The 12,342-nt window shown below is 45.3% G+C and overlaps 1 protein-coding gene across 1 annotated transcript in view; it reads right to left on the bottom strand.

The window, feature by feature from the left end:
- Positions 1-12,342, bottom strand: part of LOC144132456 (medium-chain acyl-CoA ligase ACSF2, mitochondrial-like) — a 60,264-nt gene that overhangs the window by 18,986 nt on the left and 28,936 nt on the right. The window contains exons 7-10 of the mRNA XM_077664868.1: positions 7,979-8,087; positions 6,790-6,882; positions 2,986-3,134; positions 140-231 (exon numbers count right to left, since the gene is read on the bottom strand). Coding sequence (XP_077520994.1) covers positions 140-231; positions 2,986-3,134; positions 6,790-6,882; positions 7,979-8,087 — 443 coding nt within the window. The remainder of the gene's footprint in view (positions 1-139; positions 232-2,985; positions 3,135-6,789; positions 6,883-7,978; positions 8,088-12,342) is intronic.

Below are 12,342 nucleotides of genomic sequence, written 5' to 3'. Positions count from 1 at the left end.
CTTTCCAAAAATTTAACTTGTAGTAAGTAGCAAAGAGGAATTAGGGCCTACTCGACAATCTCTGCCAGAAAATTCGTTGCCAGCTATTCATCTCCAACGCAGAGAATAGAGAGGGGCCATAAAAGAAAAAGGCTCTCACCTCGTCTTAGAGATGAGACGTCGTAGTGCTGAAGCAGCGGGCTTTCAATTATGTCCACGAACATGGTTGGGGATCCGCTCATGTCGGTACACCTGAAAAACATTGTAATCAAAGTGCATAACATTAAGGGTGGCGCACCTGGGAACATGCAACGATATTGAAAATTCATGCACGTAAAGTGCTAGGAATGTGAAGTTTCGCCATAAACATTATGGGGCCGGATCCATTGGGCCACGGGTGGAAGTTGATGAAGACGACAACATCCAAGGCACAGTGCGAGAGGCTTCCGAACACGCGAGGTGGGCGGATGCGGCGATGATTCTAATGCAGTGGCCAGCGAAGCGGATTTTTTCGCGCCGTCGCGGGTTCAAAACCCACTCGCGACCATAACGTATTTCAGCAATGGAATACAAACGTAATCGTTTGTATTCCATTGCTCCAAACCACCCTCCTTCTAAATACCCCCTTCGGCAACACAGAAACTTGGTCCCTAAAACAACGACAAATTACGGCAAACAAAAGCTCGATTACCAGATTTCAGTCGTTCTCAATAACCCATCTTTAAGTGTCATGTTTGATCTCCCTAAGAACACATTTAAAAAAGACATCAAAAGGTTACTAATCAGCACTGACTCAATATAATTTCAGTTTTTACTTTGCGTAGTATCTCTTATTTTCGTGTCGTGCTGTTTGTGTGTGCGTTTTCCTTAGTGACCTCATGCCATGTTTATACACTGCCTTTGATTTGATTTATGGTGCACTGTCTTTGTATCAAAAGTAATTTTTCACGGTGATACTGTCGTTTGATGCAGTGTATTTTGTTCTCTTCACACTATGTTAATATTTGTTATTTCTTCGCAGTTCCCTCTTTCATTTTTGAAGGAAACAAACCTCAACCTCAATCTCATTTTAATGAATACTCCCTCTTGACACTCTGGCGCCCCTGCTACGCGTGCCCTCTCTAGTATCGATCTCGATACAGTCGCATCTTACCAGCTCATCCGGTGGTGAGGCATTTTGAAAGTTGGTGCCATCATCTGATTGTTTCTTTGACATCACGAGATATTGATGACGCCACTCCTCTCTTGACCAAGTGCTGAATTTCGTGTCAGAGAACGGCATGTTTTGGCGTGCACGAACGTTTAAATGCTATAACATTAGTAACAAATGGTATGGTAGGAGCCTTTCAGGCCGTCTTTTATTCTTTCGGAATGATCGCCCTAATGGCTGTATAGGCGCGCAGAGGGTGTGTCAAATTTACAGATGGTAATATGAGAAACTGGCAGGTGGGTAATGAAGAATGGCGAGCGGAAAAAAAATTTCCTATAATATCGACCACTTTGCCCACCTTAATGCAGGATAAAATTTCACTTCTCCAGCGGATCTGAGCCTCCACCGAAATGCTGCCTGCATGGCCTGGGATCCAGTACCAGAATTCCTCTCTTCGAATGGAACGTCCTGGTGCTAACGTAAAGCGGAATGAGGTGATTCAGCACGATATCCCCATTCTACTAGTTTTTTTTTTCTGTTCTTGAAGGATCCACAACGTTAGCAGTCAGGACCAAGCTTAATTTAAGAAGGCAGCTCTAGGCGCGAGTGATTTTCATGCGTGCTTTTTGTTATTGAATAAGGAATTCTTGTAATGTTGTTCTTGTTAGTGGCTATATATTAATACAATAACAATGGAAGGAAAAGATGTCGCTAGCCGCGGCATCTGCCATCGGAACATGAAGGAGCTTAGCTGCGACTAGCGGGAATAAAAGGACAAGGAGAGGACAGGGAGAGGGAACGAAAGGGGGAGCGATAGCAAGAAAGGTTAGGGGTATACACTAATATACACTATGTACAAATAGAGTACATAGGTATAATATAGAATATAGGTAGAATACAGGCAGAATACAGTTTATAGGTAGAATACAGGATAGGGGTATACACAAATATACAGTACTACAAATACAAAATATAGGTATAATAGAGAATATGGGTAGAATACAGGTAGACTACAGAATATAGGTTGAATATGGGATAGGGGCATTCACTAATATACACTATGCACAAACACAGAATATGGAAACCTAACAAGACTTACACAAGAAGCTTGCAAAGATGTTGTCACATGAAACTGTAGAGGGTGTTTACTGGCAAATTGCTAGTAATTCTCAGAAATAGCTTTTGAGGTAAACAAGTATCACCAGTAATAATCGACATCGGAAAATTGGTGAATCGTCTTAATAGCACGCCGGCTAACTAGTATCTATTATTTAAAATTTTAACTATTAGAGTTAGGCGCCTAGTTTCAATTCTAGATTCGTAGGTTGCTGTTGGTAACAGCGTTATGTGCTTTTAGAATTTCGAAAACACGGAGACAGTCGGTGCTATTCCTCAACAAAATCTGGGCGTTTTCCCGCGCATTTCGAAATTCACGCAACTGTGCTTTTCTTTGGGCAATGCATGTGAAGTGGCGTGACTCCGTAATGCAAGTGTCGCTTTAATGTACGCCTACGCTTCGGTGTCCGCCGCTCCTCGTTGCGCCAGCCGAGGCGTTGCAGAGAATGTCATGTGGCACATGCGCCACAGAGTGACGCGACTTCATAGGCATCGCTCACAGCGCTCCACAGGTGCGCGGTAGAGTAGCTGGATCTTCCTCTAAATTTCGTTACGCTGTACCATTTCCTCAAAGTGCCACATTTATGATATGCTACGCCAAAAAAGACGGAAAATTTATTGTTGGTATGTTCCATCCAGAACAGGGTAGAAAAGTTTCTCATTTGCCCTTCTGGGTATTTTGCTGCTGTACCAGGCAACATGTGCTAGACAAGACAATCGGGATGTGAAACGTGGCGTACCTCTGTTCTTGGATGGCTTTGAGGATGGCGGCAACGTCGTAGCTGGGGGAAGGCACGACAGCCCTGAGCCCGGGCACCAAGGGCCGGCCGAGAGTCACGCTCAAGCCGTACACGTGAAAAAAAGGCAGGGGGACGCAGAGAACCATGTCCTAAAGGGGATGGAGGAAAAATATCAAAGCACCAGTTTTCATCACTGCCACAATGATTGTTTACGCAACTTATTCAGTGCGACTGCAAATAGGCCGGTTCCTCCGAGATGCAACTTTACATTGTCGCTCACCTCGTCTTACAGTAATATCCGTAAATCCTTATTTATTGTTTCTGACGTGGCTGACGAAGGTGCGTTCAACTGCTAATGACGCACGACCCTGCTGCGCAATTTCTTTCGCACCAAGCGCACATCTTTCTGCCATTTGTCGCACAGCGGATATGTCGCTGTTGCGCCAGCCTCTGAATCTCCGAATGCCTCTACGGAGGAACAGAGTCCCCAAATTTCAATAGGGGGCTAAAGTACTAAAGTGCATCAGCGGCACTTGTAGCGAGCCCGCTAGAATTTTACCAGCACAGTCAAATATTGCAGTGCTCCGTGCCTTCGCCACTCTTCTTCGTGACCACTCGTAGCGCAGCGCTATTAGGCATTGTCTCGATATCCACCTGAATGTATTTCCTTCCGTTATTCCCTTTTCCAACGAGGAGCGCGAGCTTTTCTTCTGCTTTTTCAAGCAAACAACGCTCTTCTCTCCCATACCCGTTAATGCCAGTCAGTCATCGCACCCAAAACATCTATAACTGAATTCGGAACCTAGCTGGTGATTAGCCCAAATTTCTTTCCGAAAGTTGGTCGCGTACTACAAAAAAAAAAGTTCCAAAGCAAGCTCAGCTGGAATTATTCAAACCAGCTCAGGGCGCTTTAGAATTCGTTTCGTCGTACGAGTCGGTGAGAAATTTACAGCTCTCTCGAATGACACATGAGACCACTCAGCTGACAAGGCAAGCATGAAAGCAGTGTTCCTGACAGGTGATTTCATATACAAGTAACACAAGCTGAAAATCAATTGGTCAGAAAGAATTGTGGTGCAGAGAGCACCCCAATGATAAAGGTCTGGGTTGTCGCATTCATAACACGTGGTGGTCGATTCAAAGCGATAATAGCGACTGCGTCGAAGCGCAAGTGGAGACGGTACCGCACTGACACATTAGTCGTTTTTCGTATACCGGAGACGTACTAGCAGAGGCGTGTACCGTTTTACCGGACCCTTCTTGCGCATGCGCAGTAGCATTGTTGGGGCCAGACAGGGCCATAGGGCGTGTGCAGCCGGCGACCGGTAAACAGGTATGCGTCCCCGCTAGTGCGTCTCCGGTATGCTATTATCATCGTCAGTGGTCATCCTTTATGCCAGAGGCGAACATCCTGCACGTCCACGCGCTCGATGGCAACACTGATAAACCGATTGTCCGGGCATAGGGATTAGTAAACTGTCAAAGGTATACAAAGCCCGGAACGCAAGCATGATTTCATGCAGTGGCGCAGAAGCGGACTATTATCGGCGACGGTTTCTCCGTGCGGCCGCTAGAGGACACGAGGACACAGCCGAACGCGTCGCTCGGTGTCATTGAAGAAACCGGACGCTTCAAAGACGCATACATCCATGCGGAGATCGCTTGTTAGGTTGCAGTGAGCAGCAACTGCTGCAGCACACTTGTGTTACACAATTTGCTGCGTCATTTCAGCAGAGAACTCTACGCGGCAATCGACTTTCCGCATCTAAAAAACTACGGCTTTATTTCTAACACCATTGTCTCTATCGATTCCAGTGTGGCACAAAAGCTACACTGGTGCTTTTGCCACTCCAGTAGTCACGAACAACTACCTAGCCACTGGCGGTTCAGCGGACGTTCTAGATTACATTCAGAACCGTTCGTCACACTCCGCTGTGCTTTACGCCCTCACCAATGAACGCGTGTATGCCTGTTCAGAAAGCTTTTTGCACCAGAGAGTCGAACTGCTTGTGCACTGGTTATAAGATGGTGCTGTACGCGTCAACAAGAACGCCGACGATAACGAAAAAAATCACGAGCGCCCGCTTACAGCCGAGGTATTCAGTCGCGGTTCGTGCTTGATGTTTTTTTTTTGCACAAGTCCGGACATCGATTTTAGTTTGCTCGCACGCCGGAGAGAAACGCGCAAGAGAATAGAACGTTAGAAGTAGCAGTACGTCGCAGCCTGAATAAAAAAATAGTTAATTGTGAGCTTCAATGTCTAGAAGCGATGCATGGACAATAAGAAACGCGTTAGTGGAGGGATCGCATTAATCCCGACCACCATGGGTCCTTTAACGTGCGCTGACATTGCCCAGCACACAGACGTTTTTGTATTGCATTTCTACCAAAATATGACCTCTACGGCCCAAATGCAACCCACGGCCTTGGGATCAGCAGCTGAACACAAGGGAAGGGGCCAGGTTGAGCAAGGCCAGATAAGAAGAACGAAATGCATGGTTCTTTCTACTCCACTCAACTAGACCAAAATTCCCCATGTGGATAGAAGGCAGCCAAAAAAAGGTCAAAGACGCGTGTTGCGCCGAAGCGACCACCGCGGCTTAGCGGAAGAGGACCGGCGCGCAGAGCTTAGTGAAAGTAGGACGGCTGGATCGAGGGTGAGGTGAGAGCGAGAATCCAAGTACTCTAGGGGTATACCAAAACGCCTCCCTGGCAGAAAAGCAGCGCTAAGAAACGAGAAACGAAGGCAAAAATTTGGTGGTGGTTTAGCTCTGGCTAAACTTGGAGTGAGGCGATAGCTACAGCTGGCCGAGTGGAACTTGCTCAATGGAACTGCAAAGTCCGTCTTTCGCCGCTCTGTTTCGCTGGGCGTTCCTTCTCCATCTTCGTCCCACTTGGCACGGCGCATGCGCACAGCTGTTACAGCTCAGTTTCGCCGGCAGCTGTTCCGCACCACGTGGCTGGTCACGTGACGAACCATGTGATCAGCCACGGCGCCACGCCGCCGGCAGCTGCTCCGCACCACGTGACAAACCACGTGAGAGCGTGGCGGCGCCGCCACCGCCACGGCGCCGCCGCGCTGAAGGCTCGAAATGCTACCGTAATGTAGCTATTGCTGCAAAAGCAGGGATGCGACAGCAAGATCGGGCTCGCAAGCAGAGGCCGAGGTAGGCTAAGCGGGCAATATCTTGTAAAATAAGATGGTGTCTGCCGCATGGAGTGGTGCCAGACCTTCATGACACCCTTAGGCACTAGGCGGCAAACGAAGCTTTACATGTGATGGAGGTTTCGCTGGAGGTGGGCGTTGACCACCTTCTCGCCGTCCTGTTCGAAGGCGCAAAAGACAAGCGCAACAAAACGGGTGCATAAAGGCTTCTTAACTGCCAACGCTCGCCGTCCATGCATGGCAGAAAAACAGGCGCCAATACTTTTGCATTCCTGCATTGAGGTAGTAAAGGCGTACCATGCAGTAGACTGAAAATGTTTTATGGACTAGTATATTTTTAAATGGTCTGTGCTCAGGCGTATTCAAACGGACTGCACTATGTTTTCTCTACAGCAAGTACGCACTCTCTTTGCTTGATTTGGATTAATTATCAGACGATTTCTTCAGTCGATGACTTAAAATTAGCGAAAGCTATATTACTAATAATGAAGTTATGATGCATTTATTTTTTAATGCGCTTTGTGTGGCAGAAAATTATTTCGCTCAGATTTGCAAACATTGATGATTTTCGCACAGTATGACTCCGGTCACTGAATATAAATTCCCATAGGTAATGCTGGTCGGCACCTTATGCTTACCGTTGTCAGGTCTGCCCTGTAGTCATAGGCGATAATATTGTTGACGAAGTTGTGATGGCTCAGTACTGCGGCTTTTGGATTGCCTGTTGTTCCCTGCAAGAGAAGATCGTCGTGCGTTATATTACTCAGAAAGTCTTGTTTGAGGACATCTATTGTGTTATGATCCCGCTTAGTAGTTTACTTAGTTTGTTAGGTTCTGTTTTCAATTTAAATCGTCCGAATTTTCATCCTGTGAGTTGCACACAGTTTCTTGTATTGAAATTGTAAATCAAAACTGAGCTTCATGCGTGTCATAGTAGCCGCGTAGATACATTAAGCCGCGGCATTGTGGTGTGTGCTTTGTGAATGGTATTTAGCATTACACAGTCTTGTATGTTTCCATCTTGGAATCTCTTTTTCTCTCTCCCCTATAGTCTCACGAGCTTCTCTCACGAACAAGTTATACAATAATCAAAAAGGTGACAAGGCAAGCCCGTGGTGACTTTACACTTAAAAATAACACAGATGTCCTTCCACAGATATGCTATGAAACTTGTAAAAAAGGAAGGATTTACTCCTGGATCTGCAATACTGCCCAGCTATTTTGCGCCGCTCATATTGTTGCTTATGTACACTAATTTTCCCTTCCTAAGTGAACTTTTCCTATGGCAAAGTACTTCAGTCTCCACTACAGGCATGATCGGACTGGTTTCCTAGCATCGTTTGCAAGCATTACGGCATTTTTCTCCTTTAAGTGTTGAGGGAAAGTAACTCCGCAAGAGTGGTGGAATTTAGTTTTCTAGATTTTCTCTGCACGCAGCCCGACCAGGATACATCGATCAACTTATTTTATTATTTACAAACATAAAAGAAATAACCAAGGTGCCTAAGCAGAAAGCAAACCTCTTTGGAGACGTTGCTTCTCTAAATTAATCCTTAATGTGGCAGTTTAGGACCGTAAACGAGCCGACATAATCTTGGCGCTGCGTTTTATGTCCTCTAAGAAATACTTGTTATCATGAGTATCACGAGAACTTTTCGGATGGTGCGTTCCAAGTTTTCATAGCTCTAAATGGAAACTTAAAACACCGCAAAGATAGAGGAAGAAGTGCGAATGATGTACATGTATGAAATCCATTAGTACTGCTGTTTTGATAATAATCTATTTAACAGAGCAGCTGTAATGAGAAGCGCGCGTTGGAGCACGTACCGATGTGAAGACAATGGTGAAAGGGTCGTCCATGCTTACTTCCTGCTGAGCTGCTTGGAGGTCAGCTTCGCCGCCGCCCTGCAGCAGCTCTTGGAACGAGATACAACCCCTGCGAATGCGGTCGATGCAAATAGTATATTGGCTCAAAACCAGCCACAAAATTAAACGCAGTAGTTTGCGCCCACTAGTGACGGCATTAAGGTATAGACTGCTCGAAATCCAGCGTTCTCATTATGTATTGCAGCTGTAAAATTAGACTGTGTTTAAAAGAAACGGTGTTACAAAAATACCCAAAGCTTTGTATCATCATCATAAGCCTGACTACGCCCACTGCAGGGCAAAGGCCTCTCCCATGTCTCTACAATTAAGCCTCACCTTTTCCAGCTGCGCCCACCATATGCCCGAAAACTTAGTAATCTCATCCGGCCACCTAATTTTCTGCCGCCCCCTGCTACGCTTGCCTTCTCTTGGAATCCACTCCGTAACCCTTAAGGACCAGCGGTTCTCTTGCCTTCGCATTACATGCACTGCCCAAGCCCATTTCTTCTTCTTGATTTCGACTAGGATGTCATTAACACGCGTTTGTTTCCTCACCCACTCATCATCATCGCACAGCACTCACCTCATCTCACAGCACACGGGCGCCTTAGCGCTTTTCCTCCATAAAAACACCGCGGCGGCTGCTTTTTTTTATGGAGGAAAAACGCTAAGGCGCCCGTGTGCTGTGCGATGTCAGTGCACATTAAAGATCCCCAGGTGGCCGAAATTATTCCGGAGCCCTCCACTACGGCACCTCTTCCTTCCTTTCTTCCCTCAGTCCCTCCTTTATCCCTTCCCTTACGGCACGGTTCAGATGTCCAACGATATATAAGACAGATACTAAGCCATTTCCTTTCCCCATAAAACCAATTATTATTATTATTCCCTCACCCACTCTGTCCGCTTCCCGTCTCCCAACATTACATTACCATTTTTTTTCCGTAGCTCGCTGCGTTGTCCTTAACTTAAGATGAACCCGTTTCGTTAGCCTCTATGTTCTGCCTCGTAGGTGAGTAATGGAAAGATACAGCTGTTGTACACCTATCTCTTGAGGGATATTGGTGAACTGCCATTCATGATCTCAGAGAACCTGCCATTTGCGCTCTACCCCATTCTTCGTCTTCTAGTTATTTCCTCTCATGATCCGCATTAGCTGTCACTACCTGCCCAAAGTATACGAATTCCTTTACCACTTCCAGCACGTCGATACCAATAAAAAAAGGTCTCTACTCTATAGCCCATCTCAACCACTTGAATACTGCTGCGTGTTCGTCCTTGCACAGCAACTGCTGTACTACGGCACTCTGGAGTGGGGAACGGACAATCGGGAACCCTTCCGAGGAATGCGAGCGCTAACAGCAACAGCCGTTGACATAAGAATGCGCCGGAGCAAAGACTGCAGAAGGGCAAGCGCTCCTGTCCGGTCTTGTCGCTTCATTTTGCGCTATAGAACCCCAAGGGATGATTCATCGCTGCTGAACAATGGGCCTTAGAGAAATAATTATCTCATGGGTTCAAATGTCGTTTCTTATGTTATTTAATCTCTTGTCATGCCACGTAAATGTCGTACGCCGTTGAATTAGCGTAACCTTCTTTGGCAGTGTTCGTTCTGTGCCGAGAAACATACTGTTCTTGCCAACTGTGGACCACACCGTCGCTTTATGATGTCCTTAAATACAAAAAAGTGTCAGTCCTTTACATGCAGGCATCATCCGTTCTTTGTTGAATACAATGTAGACTCAATCGTATTGTGCAGAGTATCTGATTACATATACATTGGCGTTTACTACTCCTCCGATCATACGCGGAACAAGCAAGTCGAGCACGCTGCTTCTAGAGCTTGTAGAACGTTAAATGTTTTAAGACAAAATTTTAGAATGGCGCCTTTAAAAGTTAGAGAGCTTCTATATTTCACTTATATTCGGCCAATATGAGTGCATGCCTGTGTTGTTTGCCAACCGCGAAGTTTAAATTTGAACGACATGCTCAAAGTGTACAGTATTGTGCTGCGCGATTTCTTCCCCGTGACTATAACTACAACTGTAGTGTTACTAACATTAAATTAGAGCATAGATGAGGGCTTTTGTCTACACGAAGAACTAACTATCGATTAGAAATGCTATATAAACTTTCGCACGGAAACATAAAACCATTTATTTGCTTCCGCCCCATTTTCGTTCAAATAGGTTCGATCACGAACGGGAAATTAGAGAAATGAAATGCAAAGTTAACTCTTATCAAACTGCATTTTTTCCCCTAACAATTCATGACTGGAATAGGCTACCTCCGCAAATTGTCCAGTGCCGCCCTGAGTCATTGTTCCGCGCCCTGTTACCTGATCGGTAGCAGTGTGCACTCGACTTCATTCTGTACTCGCCTGTCATGACCTGTATTTTGTGCGTGCCTGTGCGTTTGTTTTTTTGCGTTCTTCTATTTTTTGGCATACTGATTTTTTATTATGTATCCTCCCCCTCCCTCCTGCATTAATGCTTACGGGCGCTGCAGGTATTTTCAATAAATAAATAAATAATACGCAGTAAGTATATTTGGATACAACCCGACAACGGAGCGGCTGAGACCCTTCAAAGGATTCCCTCCAGCCAATGGCGTCGACTGATTTTAATGACTCCGCGTGTAATCCAATTAAGTTGTATTCAATCGACTTTCATATCACTCTCCAAGCGATTTCAGCATTGGAAGTAAAAGGGCATTAATAACGATGTCATAACGCTTGGTCGACTTTATTGGCTGGAGGGTCCTTTGAAAGCCATTTGCGGCTTTATTCTTGAGTTGTATCAAATTATAATAAAAGAAATGGTCACTGCTGACTCTGTAATACAGTCCTACGCGCAATATCCTTTTTTTTACGTCTGAAAATTTATATGATGGCGAAAATCGAGTGCCATACGTTCTTCGGCCAATGGTGCGATCGAACAAAACTTCCCGAAGCATAGGAAAACTATATCAGCGACCGCCAACTTGAAGTTACAGCTCACGAAATTGGTTTTTTCTCACCAAGACGACATTGGGTTTCCTCACGATATTGGGTTTTCATCGCAGTTTCCCAAAGTGTGCATGCGTTATTGGCGCTCTGAGTACCCTGGATGCTGTATTCAGTACTCAGAAAACAGTGTCTTCGGCATGTTACATGGAGAGAATTAAGATTTTTTTCTGCATTGCACACTGCAATCTTTATTTTTATTATTGCAGTCCAGGCTTGCCAGATGGCAACTGGGAGCAAGATAACATTTGTATTCTGAAACAGAGTTTCTGCAATGCATGAAAGGAGATTCAAACATACCACACATATAACTGAATTCAGACGTAGTACCGATTTTGCCCAAAGTATCTACGCAGCATGAATTCCTCCAAACTCGCATTGTGGGGAATTTTTTCCACTCCCAAGCTCTAAATATCTGCAACATAAGGAAAACCCTGCTTCTTGATTTTTCACGACGTTTTAAGCTTTGGGGAAGTCGTTAGGGTCTGCATTATATCAGTTAGAAGCAAGTGATGGTGACTGATTACTTTTGGCAAACAGGGTACACCATTTCCAAGTACAGAGAGGGAAAAAAATGCAAGCTCAAAATTAGCATTGCCGGCAAACAGGGATAGCAAGAAAGTATGAGGCCCTTCATCACATCCAAGACCATTCATCTTCATCACATCCAAGACCGTTCGCGCATGTTCTAAAGATTTTTTGCAGATGCGAGCTGAGGCGCCGCCTATGTGTTTCAATTATCTCTTGGAATTGTCGGTCCACCGTATATATAATCCTTTCCAGATATAGACAGGTGCATCGTTGACTGCTTCACTGATGACGGTTAATAAGCTCAGCCTGTGACCTTGCTGAAAATAATTCTGCTTTGACATCATTTACCAACGCCGTTCGAAGTGCACCAAGGCTTGTGCTTTTGCGCAGAAATAGCTTATTCGAGCAAATAAAGAAGGAAAACACTAAGGCAGCAACTGTCGAAACTTTTTTGAAACAAAACATTGTATATTTTACCGTTCCACTTCACGTGATGGCTAATAACAGAAGCGGTAAAGAGCGATCACAGGATAATTTCTCTGCTTAACTGCCGCGGTGTATGTTTTTCGGCTATCTAATGAAAAGCGAGCCTGAACAACCCAACCCCCCATAAAGTCTGTGCACCTGCTTATAGAAGCTTACAACTTAGGCTAGCAGCTCAAGGGCGCTGCGCATGCTGCTTGTAAAATGTACATATAGATGGGCTGTGCAACCCAAAAGCCAGCGTAAATGTGCATACTGAGTGCCTACTACGTAACGCATGTACAGTGGCGACCTGTAGCAGGTGCGCGAT

The sequence above is a fragment of the Amblyomma americanum genome, chromosome 5 (genome assembly GCF_052857255.1).
Source record: "Amblyomma americanum isolate KBUSLIRL-KWMA chromosome 5, ASM5285725v1, whole genome shotgun sequence".
Taxonomy (NCBI): Eukaryota; Metazoa; Arthropoda; class Arachnida; order Ixodida; family Ixodidae; genus Amblyomma; species Amblyomma americanum.
Note: the sequence above shows the minus strand (reverse complement) of the source record. Positions and strands in the feature narration are given on the sequence as shown.